The 22085-nt window shown below is 35.4% G+C and overlaps 1 protein-coding gene across 44 annotated transcripts in view; it reads left to right on the forward strand.

Moving 5' to 3' along the window:
* The window catches only part of NRXN1 (neurexin 1), a 1231187-nt gene that overhangs the window by 561168 nt on the left and 647934 nt on the right, over nt 1-22085 (forward strand). For 33 of the 44 annotated variants that reach the window (XM_070069132.1, XM_070069131.1, XM_070069134.1 and 30 more), the window contains 2 exons: nt 6129-6332; nt 8924-8950. In XM_070069132.1, the coding sequence (XP_069925233.1) occupies nt 6129-6332; nt 8924-8950 (231 nt within the window). The remainder of the gene's footprint in view (nt 1-6128; nt 6333-8923; nt 8951-22085) is intronic. The other 11 variants (XM_070069139.1, XM_070069145.1, XM_051842901.2 and 8 more) reach the window with 1 other exon arrangement.

A 22085-nucleotide genomic window follows, 5' to 3' on the forward strand; every position in this document is an offset into this window, starting at 1 on the left:
ATGTGATAATATATTGATAGCATAACATGTTATTCAATTACCTCCCCAAATGTTATTGCTATTCTGTGGCATACAGTTAGCTCAACAGATAGGTCAATATTTTATCACATCGATATATACTCATTCTCCTTCTGATCACACCTAATTGCAGTTCCTATGACTTGTCATTAGAGTTTAGCCTTTTCTGTAGTTTGGTTTGTGTGGCACATATTCATTACAAACTTCTTCTTTTGATTTTTCTTCCTAATTACAGTTTCCTTAGTTTGGTTTTGGAAATTAACAAAGGGATGGAAAAGTGTTAATACTTGCAAAGTACAATGCATTTGAGCTTAATAGGAGATTAGCAAATCTGCATGATTTAAGATTTTGTTTTAATTTTAATCTCTCATGGAGCCGCCAGTTATTCTGATGCTCCCTGATGAAGCGATGGTGGAAAAGGGCATAACTCAACTGTCACTTGAAATACAAAAGCATTCAGTTAAATATGCATGGTGTACCACCCTGTGGCAATATTCTGCTACTGCATATGGCAAAAGCAAAAATAGAAATTGTAGCACTTTCTGAGCCAGAATGAGGGAAGGGGAATATTTATACTTTGTAATAATTAGAAGAGGGGTGGCAAACATGCAGATTTGTAAATGAGAATTTAATAGCAAACTTCATCCCTGGGATTCAGTATACATTTTTGTCTGACAGGTGGCTGAAAATTTCTGCAGATTTCTTTATCTCTTGGTTGGATCAGTATTGAGGAGAAAAATGGTCATTTTTTAAAATATGGTTCATGTTTCTGGACTAGGCTAGACTTTGCTCTTCAGGATTAACTTCCCTACTCATATTTTGGCACCTCTTGAGAGCAGAGAAGATGTGGGATGATTGTCATACTTGATATCACAAAACTTGGCTTCTGTCCAGTTCCCAGCTATGTCCTAGTTCAGTTGACAAGATCATGCCCAAACCTCTTAGTTTCCAATCCAGAAGAAAATAGTTTGCAGATTTTCCTCCATGTACATCAGCTGTTGATCATGTAAGAATTAAGTCTTGACATATTTTTAAAAGTTGCACTTGAAAAGTTTTTTATTATTGAGCAAAAATTGATCATTTATGAAGATAATTATGCAAAGTAATTAAAAACTGTGCTCAAATCCTGGACACTGCAGCATGAGAAATGATGCTGCAATTATGGGGAATTTTCATCCTACTTTAAAAAAGCACAGGGTTTGTAAGAACGAACAGAACACGTGCTATTAGAAACTAGAAAGATAGTATTTTATTTTATGGGTTTCGATCATATCAGGAATAGTAACATAAAAATAATTCCTAATTAATACAAATTAAATTTAGAACCTACCCTTCTGCTTTATCTTTTATAAAACTGAGAATGTGTGGAGACTTGATCATGTAGAAATTATTCTTAGTTATGTGTAAAATAAGAGCATTGGCATAATCAGAAGTCTACTTTATACTTGTTTGTTAGAACAGATGGAGGGACAGATGTCAGAGCAATATAATTTGGCTTGCTGTCTGATTTTCATCGTTGATCGCAATATGTGACTGCCTTTCGGCAAAACTGAGCACAGGTGTACACTTTAGACCTGCGACAAGGAATAATGCAGTAAAGCAAATTTATCAAACTTAATGACAAGGAAGAAGGAGATATAGAAGACAAAGTTGAAACTGTTTTTGTACCCGCCCTGCTATCCCAACTAAGAAGAATTTGGAATTAGCCCATTTTAAGACTCATTTATGTTCTAACAGATAAAATAATTTTACTAACGTTAAAGGGTACAGCAAAATACCTTAACCTTCAAAATGTCAGAATGCTGTCTGCCAACTTTTTGGCAACTCTGGACTACAACTTTGTGCATTTTCCATTTCTTGTCTGATTAAACATTAACTCTAATTATGAACAATCATTTAGGCTTTCAGTTTTCATTTATCAGCAAGTTATTTTCACATTAAGAATGGTATAAAATGGCAGTCAGGGGCACTCAAGGTTTATTACTTTACTGTGTTATTTTATTCCTGCAGCCTTTTGGAGAAGGATCAAGGCCAATGATTCTAATTATTTCTCCACTCGGGATTGCATTTCATACTATATTGATGACCCATTTCCAGCCATCTATATTTCTAAAAGCATGTGCCTTTCTTAGTTTTCAGTCAAATTTAGCTACTTTTAATAAGAGTATAAGATTATTTTAAAAATATTATTGAATAGTAGAGACTTGCTGTACAGAGTAAAATAGAAAGAGGAAACTAACTTTTTCATTACCTTATCTTTGTGGTAACAACATCATTGAACAATTGCAAATGGTTTTCCAACTTTTATCCAGATATTTATTGCTTTACAACTGTGGACTATATTTGGCTATCAGTTGGGTAAAGGAAAAGTGAAAATCAGATTTATTTTAAAAATTACACAAGAAACAGTTTTCTAGAGCTTATTGCCAATTCATAATCATATTTTAATTAGTTCTTGAGCAACTAATATTTAGATATGCAGTAACTTCTGTATTTGCAATATAGCTTACATATAGGAAACTTTTATCTAAATGGAAAAATATGTGATATGATTAGAACAACTGAATTTTAAGAAAATACTATATTTTTTCAGTGCTTAGTCAATGCCTAGTCATAGGGTCTCTATTTTGATAGACTTGTTTTCCACTTTGCCTTTTTCTATCAAATTGTGTCTTTCGAAGTAAGATTTATTAGATACTTAGTTCACATATATTACCAAAATTAGATTGTACTTATACTAGGCAGAATACATAATTTCTTCAGTGAGCATTTATGTCAGCTTGGCATACAAACAGAAATAAGCTCTTTTATATAACTTCATTATCAAGTAAAATCATTAATCCAATAAATATTTATGCAGCCTCAACTGTACATTGTTTAGTGGGCACTCAATGTTGGTAAATCAATGAACATGAGAGACTGGCCATTGGCCTCAAGACACTTATATTCTAAAGGCAAACACAGACAGTACTATACAAACAAATGAGAAATGCTAAGTTTCAAAAAATGAACTGGTTAGTAAATACAGAATAATTAGAGAAGAGAGAAGACCTTTTTTTTTTTTTTTTAAGCTTTACTTATTTATCTGATAGGCAGAGTAATAGAAAGTTCTTCTATCCTATGATTCACTCCCCAAATGGCTGCAATAGCCAGGGCTGGACCAGGCTGAAGTGAGGATCCAGGAACTTTATCCAGGTCTCCCACGTGGGTGGCAGAAACTCAAGTACTTGAGCCATCCTATGGCTCTTCCCAGACACACTACCAAGAAGCTGTATCAGAAGTGGAATGGCCAGGAACTGGAACTAGCTCTCTGATATGGAATGAGGAGGATCCCAGTGGCGACCCACCATGCCACAACGTCCACCTGAGCAGGGCTGTCTGAAACATGAGCAGTGATCTGACGTGGAAGGAATTAGCCACTTAAAGATCTGGTGTGAGAACTTTGGAGACAGAGCAGAGTCCACAAGTGCAAACATTCTAAGGATCTGATGACGTTTTGTGGCTGGGACTTATTAAATGATGGGGGAGGGGATAAAGTTGATGCCAGCGAGATGACTAGGATCAAGGTCACACTGAGCCTTACAGGTCAATGTAAAAGGAGGGCCAATTTTCTAATTGCATGAGCAAATTATTGAGGAGGAGTGTTCTCTAAGCCTGACAATAATTGGATAAAATTTACTTTTGTAAAAGTTTGGCTTGGCTATTTTGTGTAGGGAGAAAGAGTAGAAGTAATGATGCCACTGAGGTAGCTCTTATTATCTAGTGAGAGATGGGAGTAGAGTCTGAGTTCCTTTAGTGGTATAAGTGAGAAGCATTTGTTTCAGGAAACAGTTTGGAATTAGAGCCTGCAAGACTTGCACACTTGCAAATAGATTGAACCTGACGGAGAGAGTAACAGAGAACTCAGAAAGGTCTGGGTCCGAGCAATGGGGCTATATTATTTATTGAGGTGGAGAAGAATAGAGCAAGAAGCATGTTTTGAGTTTGTTCATTTTGGGGGAAAAAGAGTTAAGAATTTAATAGGGTTCTGTTGTATTACAATTAGAAATTTCAAATAGGCAATAGATGCTAGCACTCAGGAGAGGTCAGACTATTGAAAAATATTCAGGGGAATGAGCACATGAGTTGACCTAGCTCCCTTAAGTGAAGATGCGGATGGAGAGGAGGAGGCCAAGGAGGGAGATCTGGAGGGTTTGATGCCTAGAGGTTCTGGATGCACATTCAGACTCATCAAACAACACGTGATGCTGGCAGTCTATGAGAAAATCCTTGACTTTCCTGGCTTTCTGAACAATAATGCTTGCAAAACCAGAGCTCCATAATGTGGCCTGGGTAATGAGCACAGTTGTCTCAGTGAAATTAATTGCTGTGCCATGTAAATAGCCAAGATAATGAGAATTTCCTAGTTTATTTTATTTTCAGGTAGTTTTCCTTTTATTAAATGGCATTCTGAGTTACTGGAACCAATGAGAAAGCAAAATGACTCACACTTGTTTTGAAATGTTCCACCACCATATGGTGTTTAACACTAAGGAATGCTGATTATTTCTTAGAACAGTTAGTTTGTCATCAACCCTTTTTGCTGATTACTTCTTTATGTGTTTAATACAGTATTCAGCAACTCCCCTACGAATGCAACCTACTTTATCTTTGGAATACACTGCCGTGAAAGTTCCTCAGGGCCAACCCTATCCTTATTCAGTTTAATCAGGGTTATCTTGGGGTAGCTTTTTTGTTACTGATGCAAGAAAGAATTCAAGAACAAGACACAGGTAAAGGTAAGCACAGAAAAAGGGTTTAAGTGCATCAAAAGTCAAAGTGTATACGCAAGAGAGTGCTGGCACGCTCAAGAACGAGCTACATTCAAGGAGGTTCAGGCCCATTCTTTTAAATGATCTGGAAGCATAGGGGTGTATCTGGAGCAGGATTTAATTATTCACAAGGGTCAAGTTTGAGGTGGTGTTGAAGTGCTGCCCATTTCCTTGCCCTTATTAGAAAATCTGAGAAGTGTCAGGGCATCAGATACATGATGGGAGTAGGAGTGTCTGCCATATTATAATGCCATTAGAATCAGCTAAGGGTCGTCAGAGGGACACAGTTGGCAGCCATGTTAGTTGTTTTTGCCTGGCAGTAGTTCTGAGTGTTTTTCCCAGAAGCTGTGGTTTTCTGCTGCATGGAAAAGAGGCGGGGTTTGGGCAGTACAGGCAAGGCTACAGGGAGGGCCAGGCGAGGTCACTTCCTCCATGCAAGCTGCATCCTTAGCTACGTCAAAGGCAGATAGCTACTGATTCTTTAGTTATACCTCAATATTTTTAGAACACCAATGGTATTCTTACCAATAGTGTTTTAAGTTACTCCTTACCTGTAAATGAACCTTAAACTGAAGTTCTAGTTTGTGCTTTATAAAAAATTGTGTTACACATACTGGCTTAAAAGCACCATTTATTACTTGACAATACACTGCATCATTTTTTATGTTCTTTTTATGATATCACTTTTGAGAAAACATTGGCTTAATTCCTGTATTTCAGACATACTTATTTTTTAAAACCCACTTTGAGCAGAGATGATGCAAAAATGAGAACTTTTCTACGCAGCATGGGTTTTGGGGGTAGGCCAAGTCCTTGCAGATCTACTTGCACCTTCCCATTTTGCAAATGAAGAATTTGGAGTGAAGGCAAGATTGGCTAATTTCACAGTTAATCAGTGGCCTCATGTACATAAACATTTATTAAGTGATTGTAGGTGTTTCCAGCCAGGCTCACAGTGTGGCTAATACACAAGAACATGGTCTCTGCTCTTGAGAAGGAAGACACAGGTATGCATACTTACGTGCCAATGTGATGAATGCAATAAATAGAAAGGACCATAGGAATAAAAACGAAAACGCTGCCATCTCTGTTTCTGAGCATTAGCAAATATTTCAGAGTTCTCTTTACTGTGACTTCTTTCTACCTGAAAGGAAAAAATAATTGCGCATTTCTGAAGAAGATGAGCTGATCTTGTAGTCTTGCGTTCTATTGAGAAGGCTTTCCTGGATCACTTGTATTTTCTTCAAAGCATAAATGCTGTAAGCTGATCAAGAACTGATACTCATTTCCCATCCGCAGAGGCCACGGTCTTGAGCTATGATGGGAGTATGTTCATGAAAATCCAGCTCCCAGTGGTGATGCACACGGAGGCTGAGGATGTGTCCTTACGCTTCCGATCTCAGCGTGCCTACGGCATTCTGATGGCGACCACTTCAAGGGACTCGGCGGACACTCTTCGCCTGGAGCTAGATGCGGGCCGTGTGAAACTGACGGTCAATCTAGGTAACAACTGCCTTCCCCCACTGAACTAACACTTACCACTTCGTGTTCAGTTTTGCCTGCAAACATTTATCAAGTAGCCTGTTTGCCATGGAAAGTTTAAACACTCAATGGTCTTACTTCCATCAAGTAAATTTCTTTAGTTTGTTTGGGACATCTTTTTATTGTTTTCATTCTGTTTCATGTAACTTACTGTTTTGTGATTCCTACCACTGAAGGGTCTTAAAAGGGAAGCCACATATATCAATGAGGCTAACTGAAAATATAAATTATTAAGCTTGGTGAGATCTAATTCCCAGCTGCTATATTGGCTAACAGTTTGATTTGTCGTGGATGATATATTTGCAGATAAAAAAAATCTGTATACTTTCACTTAAATTATATATACACAAAATATTCAATTTATGCTTTGTTCTCTAGTTCATCATTTCTTCTTTCTCTCCTCCATGGGCTTCTCCTTTGAATAGCCACCTTTGTGGTACCCCATCCTTTCTGTTTTGAAGTACTGTGTGGTGATATTTTGCTATCAAACAGCAATCACGACCCTTCAATGCCCAAAGTCTGCGGCCCTAAGCAAACAGCCATGTGAACACAAGAGACACAGACTCTTCTACAGAAAGATAATGCTTTCCTGCTTAACTGTAGCCATAGGGGTTACTACAGTAAAACCTCACCAACCCAGATGAATTAGGGGCTGAGGGAAGCTAGGCTGAATGAAGAAGTCCGAACTGTAGATTTTATAACATTTAAACAGTTTTAAATGTTTTCAAGAACATACAAACTCACAAATTAATAGTTGAAAAATTTTCTCAAGAAAGGGCTTATTAGTTTGATTTTAATAAATGGATAGGAATTGTCCATAATTATGAGTACATTTTTTCATGCAAATTGGGCCATCAACTTACAGTGAAGTTCCTGGAATCAATTTTCTTCCTGAACTTGGATTTTCAGAATCTTTTTTTAAAATTTTTCTTGGGAGATATTTGTTCATACTGAATCAAGAATGAATATTCTGCCCAAAAAATTTGAATGTTCCTATTAACTCCAAATAAGGGGAGTAAAATTAAATGAGGTTTTACTGTATTTCTTTAAAGTATTAAATGCACATAGACATGATTAAATAAAGAGAGGAGAATGAAAATTGAAACTCCAGAGACTTAGAAAAACAGTAGTAAAATGTGCTTAGGTAAGGCATTTGTGGAAACCCTACCTATATTTTCAAATTGTTCTGGGCAGAATGGTAGCTAATAAAATATAAAACTAATCCATTGGTAGCTATTGCATTTAATTATATTCCATTAACATTAGTGAAATTAAATTAAATGATAGTTTTTCTTTCCTATAATACCAATAGAATACACAGCACTCATTTACTGTTCTGTTAGAGTTCCCTCTAGTGACAACAATAGGTTACTACAATGGAAAAAAAATCACCTTATTGTAGCAAAGGGGCTGCTAGGGAAAGTGGAAATACTTTCAGGAATTTAACAGCAAAGCATTCTGTAGAAAGAGCTGTGTAGGTGCTGGTCCTTGGCTGTTTGCAACCACTTTTCTGATGCGGTTGACGACACATGACAAACTCAGCTATATGGAAACAGAATCTAGGTTTATATTTTTCATGCTCCCCAAAGGCATAAACTACTCAAACCAAAACCAACAAATACCTATCTAAATGTGAAATAAACACAAAACATCCCATGTAGTCTTTGAAAATAACTATTGTTACCACAGTCTGTCTTATCCCCACCAGACATTGTATTCTTTTAGCATCTGATTTCATATGAAGCAAGTATCAGAAAGGGAAAATCAATAGCAGTGTTAATCATAACACTTATTCCATAGAGATAACACTGTTAGCTCCGAAGAGAGGCCTAGGCTTGAGTGCTTTGAAGAATACCTACTTCTTAGTCACCAGAGTGTCTCTAAAGGAGACATCCAGTCATTTCTTTCCTCCTCCAATTAGTACAAGGTACCGAATCCAGCCATCATCTGGCTGTTTCCTTTTTGTGCCCAAGAAAATACAATTAAAAAGACTAAAGAAATCAACCAAACAAGCAAAAAAAAAAAAAAAAAAAAAAAAAAAAAAAAAACATTAGGATGAGATGAGAATAATTTTAACTTGCTCTCCACTCCACCACCGTGATTCTGAAGGATTCGATTGGCCTTTGTGGGATATTAGATTTTGAAGGTCCAAGATGTCTGATCCTAGCTGAGCTTGCACTGTACCCCATTGTGACGGAGCACTTTTTAATTTTGCTGAAAACAATGACATGTTCTTTCACAGATGGGGAGAAAGTTGCACCCAGTCTAAGTCAAGCATCTTTGACAGTTAGCAACTCTTTATGTCACTTAGATTTGTCACCATGTAGCTTTGTTTGAATTGGCCATTTTCTTAAACCTTCTATTATTGTTTCCAATGGTGAAGTTTTATGAAAATAAATCTGGGTTCTAGAAGTATGTCAAAAATAAGGATATGGAGTGGCCATCTTTGCATGTGTCTGTCCCCGGAAGGGTGGACTGTGATTTTATTGGATGTCTGCAGCTATTACTTTGAAGGATAAATTTTCATTTTTCATCTATTCTTCCCCATCTAGATTGTATCAGGATTAACTGTAATTCCAGTAAGTGCCTATTCAAAATTCTTAAAATGTTATTCCTCCATTATGATGCAAGCTAGTCAAGAGAGAGAGAGCAAGAGAAATGTGTTTATAAAATCATGACCTCACTTTTAAAGTATACCAGTCCATCATCTGGGTTGTAAAAATTCATTTTGAAATCTATAGAGCTGAAGAGTTTCCCACTGTAATTCCTAAGTAAGAAAAGATGTGGCATTTGTAACAAAGGTGCAAACATCTCTGTAGGCCTTCAGATGTGGCAGGTGGCATTTGTATTTTGCCAGACCTTGAACTCCATTATTTCTCTTCATAAACAAAAGTGAGAAAATAGTGTGAATCACACTTCCTTCCATTTTTATTGACTAATTCAAAAATATATGTGTGCAGATTTAATTTCTCTGAATTTCAGAATTACTATTAAATCTTTCCAAACTCAGCCAAAGTGTTATATAGAAAAATGTGTTTTTTCAAGTTATGTATTCATAGAAAATCATGTTTAAACTCTCCTTTGATTATTAATACCATTTATATGATGAATTTTTACATCCTAATTATATATCTGCAAAAAATACAACCAAAACCCTTAAATCTGTGATATGCATGCAAAATGAGGACTCAGAAAAGATGCATGGACTGAGTTTTGTTTGAATTCGAACTGGAGATCGGGAAGCAGATAAGGACTGTGATTTTATTTTGAGATGTAGCATGATGTGAAGAACATGTTTATTTTATTTCTTTACCTCAATGTTTAGATTTTCTTTTCCAGGTTTTGCTGATCACATAAAGAAATCTCTAATGATCACAAGATCATTAGCTATTTGAGTTGAAATGTTCTAACAAATTTCTAATATGTCATTGTCATAGTCCATAAAATTTTTTTCTATACTCTTCAAAGAATGATGATTGTGAGTTGATGGACTCTGCCTTCCAAACCACTGGTTATATTTCCAAATGACTACAAGTCATCCTCTGAGGCACAAAGGAAATGATTTTAAACTTTCAAGAACAAGACAGCTTTATAATAAAACATGTACTATCTTGAACACTGACTGTACTTCTTAAAACTCACATTTGAATTAATGTATTTTAATTTTTAAGATTTATTTATTTATCTGAAAGGCAGAGTTAGAGAGGGAGAGGCAGAGGAGAGATAGAAATTTCATTTTTTTTAAAGTGGCATAAAAGTAAGTCTGTCTAATCATAGCAATAAAAAGGTAACTGAATCATGAGTACTAAAAATTTAATTAGTATACCATAACCAACATACAAAGCAGTAACAAAAAATCCTCTCAAAAATAATTTCTTGAAGAGAATCTCTCAAAGGTCTTGTTCAAGAGGAATTTTTTAAGTATACACTCTCTCCTTGCCCAACTGTATTTCTTCTATATGTTCTAGAAAGGAGTACATATGCTGTAGATCTAATACCATGGTCATGCTGGCTTTTAGCTCGGGGACATACATGCAGGCACAATGGCAGCTCACAGAATACTCTGCCAAAGCGGGATTTGTGCCTCAGTGCAACGACAGCATTACTTGATCCTCTTGACTCTTGGAAAATCCATGTGGGAGAAAATATTCCTTTGTAGTCCCCTACTACATATTCTTTTGATTTTATTTATATTAAGCATGTGATGAAGTATGGATTTTTAAAATGTTGAAAATGTATCTATGTAAACTCTAACAATCTTTGGGATCTAACCAAATTGTAATTCTGTGTTTCCTTGCTGGTAACAATGACTTTTTAAAAATACATGTTGATAGTATAATTAACCTTGTTAGATCTGTTTCTTCATTTGGCTTATATAATGGGATTCTGATATTAAGGATAGTCTTTTTCCCCCTCTGGATAGTGCATGCAAGGATACCTTGGAGGACAAAGGTTGTTCATGGTTAGTGAAATGTTTCAGGAGTATTGTCATATTTAAATTACTTGAAATACATGAATAATCGTGAGCTTTCAGTGCACACCTTGGACAGGACTGCAAATGCCTTAACTGGACAGCAGTCCCTGGAAAGAGCATGCTGTGACCAGGTAACGTTTGCATTTCCTTTTGCCTTTATTTTATTTGGGAAATAGTGAGCAGACTAGAAGTTTTATAAAAAAGAATCGAGTTGGAGAAGAGTGAGGAATTGCGTATCAAATAATGTAAACCTAACACAGAGATTAAACTTGCAAAAATTTCCACCTGGAGAGCATTTTCTATGCAATGAAAAATAAATTAAGAATATCTGTATCTCAGTGTAACTTGTAGTTTAATGAAAGACTGATTTATTACATGAATCCTCTGAGAGCGATAGTTTTGTCAAAAAATGAGAAAATACGCATTTACTAAATCACAGCCATGTAATAGCACTCTCTTTAAAAATTGTGCTATTCCTAAGATATCAGATCTATGTGAGATTAAGACCTCAATTGATAAAAGAAAACTGTTGTAGGAAATATTCAAGCTATAACATAAAAGACTACCTTGAAAACTAATAATAAGCAGTTATGAAATTTGAATGGAACATTCCTAGACAAATTTCTCCACATTGACTTCAGATTGCTCTACTATTTCCCATCTCCATGCTCCCGCTTACACACTTACAGCATCTGTATTGATTTGGATAAGAAAGCAGATTTAGTCTCTGCCTTTGATATTGAAGAGGGGTAGGAAGAGGAGAGAGTGACATTGAAGAGCAGGTAGTGAGGAGAGAGGGTCTGGATGCATGTTTTCTAACTTTCAGGACTGCAAGAGCTGGCAGATATGTTTCTTTTCAACCACTCAGGTGTCAGTAGTTTAGATGCCAGGCTAGGGCAAGGCTCTTTGTTAAGATTGCTCTGAAAAAAGAGCAGATTTGAATTCCAAGGATTGTCTCTGTCAGATTCCTGATTGCCACCATTTCCCCCCTGGAGGAAAAGCTGTCAAGACTCTTTAAATGAAAGAAGAGAAACTCTTTTCATTTAAAAATCAAAAGCTGATTTTCATTTGTGGATAGGATACTTTTTAAAAAGAGCTGTCTCAGAGAACAGCGGCCATGTCAGTGTCAAATGGATGTTTTGATCTTTCAGATACCAAACGGAATGTGTCTGCACACAATCCCAGACCGATCTCAAGTCACTGATGTGCATTTGCTTAAATCATTGCAAACGTGTTTGTAATCTGCAACTTGGAATTAGATTAAGGTCGGTTTTTGTAAATTTGTGGGCTGAAAGGTGAGCACAGCGACGCATTATGTAGGTCTCTCCGCTCTCCTCTGTCTGGGATGGGATTAATGGGGGAGTCAGAAGTCCTGGAACCACTCCATCTCCCCCGAAGTTGAGGAAGGCAGGCTGTCATGATTCTACTAAAAGAAACACCATTTTAAAATGCAAATAATTTCTTACCTGGGCAGTGAAGGATACTTTAATAAAGGTAGATTAATTAGCACAGATAAAGTTACATTATTTTAACATAAACAGGATGAATTATTTGGAGTAGTGAAAGAAAAGCAAATTGTAGGCTATTTTTTAAAAAAATCATCAGAGAAAGTTATACAAACAGAGAATATTAATGAATTATTATCAAGAGAATTCAAGTCAGGCTGAACAAAGTGCTTTTGTGACTAACACATGAATTATTCGTATGAAAAGGTGAGTCTTTGACAGTCTCTTGTCTGCTCTATGGTAGTAATTGACTTAATAAGTGTTCTGAAAATCATAAAGAATGCAAAAGGAATTTTCTATTCCTTGTGAAATTTTAGTAGAATATGTGCAGGACCTTGGCCTTATTCTGTATTCTTTTTGTTTGTACTAGCATGTAACTTACTAACTTGATTTCAGAGTTACCAAGACGATCTCATTTTCAAATTTGTTGCTCAATGATTTCTAAATAGTATATTCGAAGTGTTTAGGCTGTGTGTTTCTCTGTAATTTTTAATGAAGATTTTTGTCTTGAGAATGGTTTATTATATGAGTAAAGAGTTCCAATTTGTCTCTTTTTCTGTTCTAGTAGCCTTAAAATTGATCAGTGCTATAATTTTTGAAGGTTTAAATACATTAAAAATTTGAAATCTGTACTTGTTCCTATCAACAATATTAGTATAAATCCTAATGCTCATGTAAGTCATCACTTAAATTATGTAATGGATGCAGTGAGGCCTTTGTATTTTTTTCTTTTGTTAATGTTTTCTATTTGCATTTTTTTTCCAAATCAATGGAATAATTACAGAATGACCTTCTTGCCCCCAGAAAGTCTTGGGAGCATTTCTGCATCCCTATGAAAATGGATTTTAATAAGCTCATGGTCTCTGGGGCTTGTTCTGTTTGCATTATTTGGCTTTCTTTGTGCTTTATACATTTGACTCTTCTGTTAACCTGCTCATCTTTCTTTCCTACCAATGTTTACTCCCTCTACTTTCACCTTTCAAGAGTGGCTTTCCCTTGTTCCCTTTCCCCTGTTTCCTTTCAAGTATAAAGCCTTTCTGGGGTTACAAAACATTTTGGTAGACAGACCTTATAACTACTTTTGACTTTTCACAGAAAGTTGTTTACCTAAGATGAAGAGACAATTAAAGTTGCAGATGATGTTAACATAGACAAAGTGTCATGCTTGAATTTCTACTGGGTTTTGCAGGCCAGTGTTCTAGCTCTTGGAAAGAAAGGGAATCTAAGAACAGGTACATAACCTCACTCTTGACTTGGATGTAAAGAAACACTCTGAGCAGTATGTTACTGGAAAACGTACTTTGATGGATGTCTGCGGTAGATAATAAGATCTTAGTATTATCATTTTATTACCAGAATGAAAAGATCAACTGGATATTAGTTACCACCAATTCTTTATGTAGATAAAAATGGAAAGCAATAAAAGAATGCAAAATGTCAAGCAGTGGCACTTAAGCCATGTTAGATTGCTTTCCTCGGGCTGCAGTTTGGCAAGCTCTTTGGAAAGATATGTGGAAATTTCTGGAGGCTGTTACTTGATACACAAAGCAAATGTTTAGTTTGGAACAGCTTCTTGGTGCCTGAATAGCAGAGATGTAGAAAGGGAGTTTTGCACCTCTGTTCCCAAACAGCCGTCACCTGCTTTGTGAAGTTTTATCCATCATTATCTCTCCAGGACTGGTGCTGTCCACCTGCCTGAGATGGAAGCTGCTCAAGAAATAAAAGAAGATGAAAAATAAATGCAGAAAACTTGTTTTATTTGTTCTTCTTGTTATTTAGCTGAGAGATATACAAGGAAAAGAAAAAAGAGTTTATAAGTTATGTCTTTAGTAAAGAAAAGAAACTGAATACAAAATATATAGAGAACACAGACATCTGATAGAAAATGAATAGCTGCAACAGAAAAAGAGAATTTTCACATGACAATGAATCTTCAGAAAGACATCAAAATTGGAATAAAATTTAAGGGAAACCCATTTGAATTGCTCACATGTTAACATTTGTAAGAATTATAAAGAGTATTTTCACATAGATGACTGCATAGGTAAGCTGATCAATAATTCTGTGATGTCTTCCAGGTACACAACTTTGGTTTATTTTAATCTATTCGTTTCTCACCTGCAAATATAAATGCTGCTGTGTTCTGAAAGAGTGTCCTTTTGTGCATGATAATACTTCATCTAAAAATCAGTCTCAGTTATAAAATTATTCACTAAAGCATTTCCATTTTGCTACTGCAAAAGGCTATTTTTTATTATTAAAGATTTATTTTATTTATTTGAAAGGCAAAGTTAGAGAGAGAGGTAGAGAAAGAGAGAAGGAGGTCTTGGTTCACTCCCCAAATGGCAGCAACGACTGAGGCTGGGCCAGGCTGAAGCCAGGAGTCAGTAGCTTCTTCCAGGACTCCCACGTGGGTGCAGGGGCCCAATCACTTGGGCCATCCTCTATTACTTTCCCAGGAACATTAGCAGGGAGCTGAATCAGAAATGGAGCAGCCAGGACTTGAACTGGCACCCATATGGGATGCTGGCACTTCAGGCCAGGGCTTTAACTCACTGCTCTACAGCACTGGCCCCAAAGGCTGTTCTTGAAGCAATGCAAGATTTGAGATCAGTGTTGACTAAATTCATCAAATTCTCTTTGATTGTTGAGTGTGCGGTTGTAACACTGGCCTTGTCAGAAATTGTGAGAAAAAAACCAGGAAGTTTCAGAGGAAACATTCTGGACTTGACATTCTTTTATTGGTTTCTGTGAAAAGGGAGTTTCCTTTGTGCAACCAAATGTCACCAAATGTAAAAGACCATAGCATGTTAGTCAGATGGTTTTATTTGTCGTGTTGTTAGATCTGGTTTCAAACATCCACCATTTCCTTCGTTGATTTGAGTTTCTTCTTTCCTTTTTTCTAAGTCCTTCTCTCTCTTTTTCTTTCTCTCTCTCTTTCTCCTCCTCCATCTTTCTCTCCTTCCACACCCTCCCCTTCTCTTTCCACCTCTTCCTCTTCCTCTCCCTCCATCTCACCCTCCCCATTTTCCCCTCAGGAGGTGGCATTTCAATATATTAGCTTTGATCCAGAAAAATCAAAAGTAATAATCTAAATTAGACATTTCTTGTCATTGATAATTTTGATTTTTAAAATTTAGCCTATCTCAGTGTAAGATATGACACTTCAAGTAGCTTTAAAGAAAACAATTTTTTTTCTATATTTGGGGTGCTTCTTCATTTTACTTTTGTTCCTATAATTATTCAAGTCCATAAAGAATTAATTCTTACAGGAATATAAAAAATTAACAAGAAGGCAGGCATTTGGGTACAGCAGTTTAGTTGGGACACCTATATCCAAAATCAGAGTACCAATTTGAGTCTCTGCTCTGCTTCAGATACAACTTCCTGATCATGTACAACTTGGGAGGCAGCAGGTAATGGCTCAAGTCACTGTGTCCCTGCCACCCATCTGGGAAACCCATATGGAGATCCTAGATCCTGAGGTTGACCTGGCTCAACACTGACTGTTGTGGACATTTAGGGAGTGAACCAACAGATGGAAGAAAACTCTCCCTCTTTCTCTCTGTGACTCTCTTCTTTCAAATAAAAATAAGTAAACCCCCCCCCCCTTTTTTTTTAGAGAAAAGACAGCAAGGATGTGAGAATGTATTCAGGTAACCTCTAATCTCTAGGACATCATTAATGTTCAGCAATGATTTGTCACTAGCATAGACAAGTAAAGATTAGAAGATGTTCTACAACTTTAATATTCCTAATTTTACTCAAAAGACAGAAGCTATTAATAGTTTATACCTTAAGGACTGCTTGCCTGTCAAAGAATATGAAAACAAATATCATGACCATGCATTTCTATTCCTCATGTAATTAAATCCAAAGTATGAATCTACCTACTGAGGTAGATGCATAATTTAAAAGGTGGAAGTTTGTCTATTACCCACAGATAAGACATAGTAAGTAAAAGCTTTCCAGTTTGACTTTCATTAATAGGAGCACATATAATGTTAATTAAGACACAGTGTTTTAAGATGCAGAACCTGAACATTTTTGAAGATCTTAAAGAATTTTTTTTTAATTTTTTTTTATTTATTTTTTATTTATTTATTTTTTTGACAGGCAGAGTGGACAGTGAGAGAGAGAGACAGAGAGAAAGGTCTTCCTTTGCCGTTGGTTCACCCTCCAATGGCCGCCGCTGCAGCCGGCGCACCGCGCTGATCCGATGGCAGGAGCCAGGATCCAGGTGCTTTTCCTGGTCTCCCATGGGGTGCAGGGCCCAAGCACCTGGGCCATCCTCCACTGCACTCCCTGGCCATAGCAGAGAGCTGGCCTGGAAGAGGGGCAACCGGGACAGAATCCGGCGAGATCTTAAAGAATTTTGATTAATGATTTTGAAATGTTTTTGTCCTTCAAAAACAAAGATTTTATTATTTGATCTCTTATTTTCCCATTATTTGGGATTGGAAATGCTTTCTGAGAATGGGGCTTGTCTATATAAAGAGTTTTACAAAATTCTTTTCTTTTTTTGAAAACACTATTGAAAGACAGAGATGGAGTTTCCATCAAGTGATTCACTCCCCCAAATGCCTGCAGTGGCAGGCACTGGGCTAGACTGAAGCCTGGAGTCAGGAATTCAATCTGGAACTCCTGCATAAGTGATAGGAACCCCACTGCTTGAGCTTCTCAGGATTTGCATTAGCAGGAAGCAGCAGTCAGGAGCTGGCACAGGGGATGGAACCTAAGTGCTTGAGAGTGGGACCAGGTGAGTGTCCTAAGTACCAGAAGGGTCAGAATTACTAAATACCTAACTATAGTTTGCATAATTCTCAAATACTGATTGATTTTTGTGGAATTTGAACCCAATTGTGAAAAACAGTTTGAAAAATTCATAGCAAAAATTTCAGAAAAAATATTAAGGTTCATATTTTATGAGTTAATTTTCATAAATATTAAAATCCAATTTACTACAACAACAAATTAATTCAATTTTCACCAAGTCAGAAGTCATGCATAGTCAAAAAACTTTTACACTGAATTATGTATACAAAGAAGGATTTGTTAAGCCAATTGGTAGCTTACTGAATAATAAAAAAGTATCTCTAATCCATTCAAGAGAATACAATTTGAGTGTTTTATAAGAACATATTTAGCATTGCTAGTAATTCTTATCTAGTCACCAAAAATAGTTCTTGAGGGCTAATTCATACTGTTTTTCTGGGTTAGTAAAATTCTTTCAAAATCTAAGAAATAGATATTCAGATTACTTTAATTAAGACCAATTAATTAGTCTTAAAAAGGCTTATTATAAGGACACATTAAGAAATAACACAGATATGGAGTAATTTCAATCATAACACAGTCAAGTCTTGAGGGGATTAGATTGGGATTCAAAAACTGGAAGGTTGGCAGCACGTAATGCGGCTCTGATGACCAGGGAACCTTCCTATGTCTTCTTCTGTCACCCAAGTCCCCCTTCACAATGTTTTATCATTATGTTAACCTACATATATTCTGTATTTACTTTTTGTACCTCTACTGCCTTTTTCTTGTCTACTGACTTAATTCTGTCCAGTTCTAGCTTCTACTTTTCCATGTCTTCTGCTTACTAATGATTTCTTCTTCCTGTGGTTTCTCTTCACTGCCTTTCCTGTGCATGTCCTTGGTCATTCTGTTGTACTTTCATCAACTTTAAAAATGTGATGTACTTAAACTCTCTTGGAAAGAGAATCTGGTTGATTGATTTCTTACCCTTATCCTATTGGGCAGGACTTGTAAATATTTTCTAGGTTATTCACCAGAGTTTGGCTTTGGTGGCAAGTGTTCACCATTGAACCCATCAGCTGTGTTCACTATTGATCCAATCAGTTTTCTGCAGAGAAAGGGATTGTAGGAGCAGTGGGTCTTCTGTACAAGCATCTTTTTCTCTAATCTCTCTGACTAAAAATGTTTTCACTTTAACCGTGAAATTCCCACAAGAATTGCAATATCTCAGACATTTAACTAGCTAAGGCTTTTTAAATCAGAGAGCAAGATGCATGGAACTATCAAAGATTGATGGAGATTGAAATGTTCATTGTGCTCAGAGCCCTTTCCATTTTTTTACTTGTTACCAATGAGAGTAAGAGCATGATGGGTAAGGAATGCATTATGAAAGCTGTTTCTTCAAAAGTGAATTGCTACAAGCATGTAAATTGCTATTATGTTATTCTACTGAATATTAGCTTGTTCTTTGAATGCATCATTCACACAGTTGTGAGAATTCTTGTGAGACAACTGTGAGACCCTCCCATCACATGTCCCAGATTGGCCTAAATACAGATTTGAAATATTTTATGCATTGTACTATTAAAACAAATAAATTTAAAAGTAGTTGCATTGTTCTACAGATAATTATCATAGTTTAAATTGCTTTGGAAGTGTACAATTTAAGGTAAAAGTTAATAATATCCCTTTTAAATTTTGCCTATAAATATATTGGTAATTAGTGAAATCCACGCATACAATTTTCATAGAATTCAACCAACTTTGAAATCAGAAAATTTCCAGTGGAAGTAAACCTGTACTTCCACAGAATTTGAAGAATTCTGAATTGTTTTACATTTCAGTGACTACAAAAGGAGTCATTAGTGAATGACTCCAAATATTATGAAACTAGCATAATGTGATGAGTGTCAGAATCATAAATTGCTGTCATAGGTTTTTGATGAATTATAAAATGTTTCAGTAACACTAAATGTATAAATAATTATTTGATGTACAATGCAGATATGGTCATCTAATAGTTTTTAAATAGGCAGAACAACAGAATTACACCAGCTTAACTGTGACATTCTATTGAATGTATAAGACATTCAATAATATTTTCTTCTTAAAAAAAATAGGGCCTTGATACAGATGTTTTTGTCTCATGTTCTTTATTTACCTTTAGCAGCATATTGTAAACATTATATAACATTCAGTATTTCAAAATCTAATCCAGTGCTTATCTCAAATTTTATGCCCAAGTGAAATAAAGCAATTCCGGCTCACTGAGCCAGTTTAAGTAAGAGATAATAGTAGGAAAGATATATGTACAAAGCAAAATCTATCACAATTTATCAGTGATTTCAGTCTTTTCAAATGAAAACTGATTGGAAGCAGCTGTGAGGTATATCTTAAGAAATGAATGATATTGCAATAATCATAATAATCATATAAGTTACTGTCATTGTAAATAAATGCAAGTCTAAAATTATCAATGAAGGACAGGCACAGAGACATAACTCATTACTTGGTTTTCCAGCTCCAAGGAACGTCCATATTCTGTCTCCTCACATAAAACAAATCAATGTTGCCTAAGGCTTAACTGTTAATATTCTTTGTAATAGCTACACAACCACTTATTTTAGAACTCTTTCTGGAAACTAAGATGAGCTTTTCATTTTTGGAGAATTTAATCCAAAATAATTCCAAATAAAGAAGTTTCATTTTTCCAGTTACTCATATGTGGTCAGAAGAATCAGTACTCCAGTTAATAAAAGTTAGCCAAATAAATAAGTAACAAATGTAAAAAAGTTATCACAATTGCAATATTAAAATCTTAATGAAGTCTTTACTAAATAATTATATCATTGCTTTAAAAATATTTCCTATCATCATTCTAACTTTCATATGATGGATGAATGCACTATTATGTACTTTTTGTTCATAGACTTCATTTGGGAAATCGTGGAGGAAATAAAAAAGATCAAAACAAGTAAGATCCTGTGGTTCGGTTTTACAGACAAGAAGTTCCTTGTCACAGTCCTTCGGATGTGTTTTCTATAGGAAAACAGATCTATTTACAATAAATACTGAGAAATAGGTTCTCAAGCATTATAATAACTTCCCAGAAAAAAAGAAAGGGGAAATTAAAACTTAGCAAAGATAGAAAATTAGATTGTGTTTTTCTAATCTGTTTCTCTATTTTGGAAAAGTTTGTATTCGAATACTCCCACAATATGGAGGGTGAATTAGATTTTATGAATTCAGCCTTGCACTTACTGATAGGCAACCTATATGAATGATATAAGGAAATTAAAAGCACAAGGTAAAACCATTGTTCTCATATTACACAAAAATGTACATCCCTTTGACCTTCTCATGAAAGAAAATTCTATAACTATTGTAATAGTGTGTTTAGACAGGAAATGGTACATTTAATTATATGATTTTTACATTTGTGGCTATAATCTATGGCTTTATTTTTTAAATGTCAATTTAAATATTTGTACATATCCATATGATTAGTATTTAGCTATTGCGTAAAACACAAATAAGTATTAATATAAATCTTTTCCTACTCCAACAACACTGAATATATTTTCAGATTATAATACCTATTTAAAGCACATTAAGTCTTTAGTACTTAATTTTATACTTGCAAGCTATCCTATTATGTGATAAGCATTTCTTGGAAAGATGGTCTTTTATCCTTAAAATAAAATCACAGTCTAAATTTTAACTTTTATTGTACTGGGTTTATTTTATTATGGTTCTTTCCTAAGTTTATCAGTTGAGCTAGATTAGTTTTCAAGATAGCTATTTTAAAACGTTTTTTGAGCAGTTTATTTATTTAATATGTGTTCATTTTTACTGTGTTTTAAATATAATTACATTCTTGAGGTAAATTATCTTTCTTAAAATGTGTGTTTTCACATTGAAAAATATTTACATCAGAGGTACTTATCCTGGTCTGTCATAAATGGGTACAATCAATGTCAAAGCACTAGAGGCTGAGGTTCTTACTGGATGATTTAAAACTTATTTATTTGCCCAAAGCTACGATGTTTAGCCAGAAATGGGACGGCATGAGGCTTCTATAAATAGTGAAATTCATATTGCGGGTAACAGGGTAAGCTTAGGATGATTTAGGAAAATGGCAGCAGAATTCCTGGATGGAGTTCCCAGGAGCTCTCCCACGTCAGTGTCTTGCAGACCATTTCCAGAGTTACTTATATGTCAATGCCCATTAATCCTTGAGTCTCTCCAGTTCCCAGGCCAAATATTCTTTGTTCACTTGAAAGTTACTGACTGCTGTTTTGCTCTCCTAAGCTACACTGTTTGTTTTCAAGGGAATCAAAAAAAGTCATCCAAAATAGTTAATTACACAGTTAAGTGAGTTACTCAAGTTCTTCAACTGCAGGCTTTCCCAGACTCCGTGGTTCTAAATCTTAAAACAAGGGGATAAAGGTGTGTATTTATTGACAGTTCTTAGTGAATATAGACCTTAAAATGCACTGAAACTATTTTTCATTACCTCCTTGCCTTAATTTAATATCAAGAGATAGTTCATCTACCATGAAAAAACTCTCAAAACAAAAAAATAAACTCATTCAACAAATACTTACTGACTGTTATGTTCAAGGCATTAAGCTATAAGATATAGGATTTTTTTCCAAGAATTTAATCCCATTGAAGAGAATAATAATAATGATAATATAATACTGCTAATAGCTATCATTACTGTAATTGAGAGCTTACCATATGCCAAATGTTGTAGTAAGTGATTAAAATGAATTAAGTCCACTTATACTGTGAAATATTTTTGTTATTAGTTTTCTTTAGAGATGATAATGCTGACTGAGGTACAGAGAATCTAAATAGTTTGGTCAAGGTCACACAGTTAGTTTCTTCTGATGATAAGATGAAAACTCAGACTGTGACTTAAGACACATGCACCTGGTGGAGTTGTATGCATTTTAGAAAGTTAAGAAAAAA

The sequence above is a fragment of the Oryctolagus cuniculus genome, chromosome 2 (genome assembly GCF_964237555.1).
Source record: "Oryctolagus cuniculus chromosome 2, mOryCun1.1, whole genome shotgun sequence".
NCBI lineage: Eukaryota > Metazoa > Chordata > Mammalia > Lagomorpha > Leporidae > Oryctolagus > Oryctolagus cuniculus.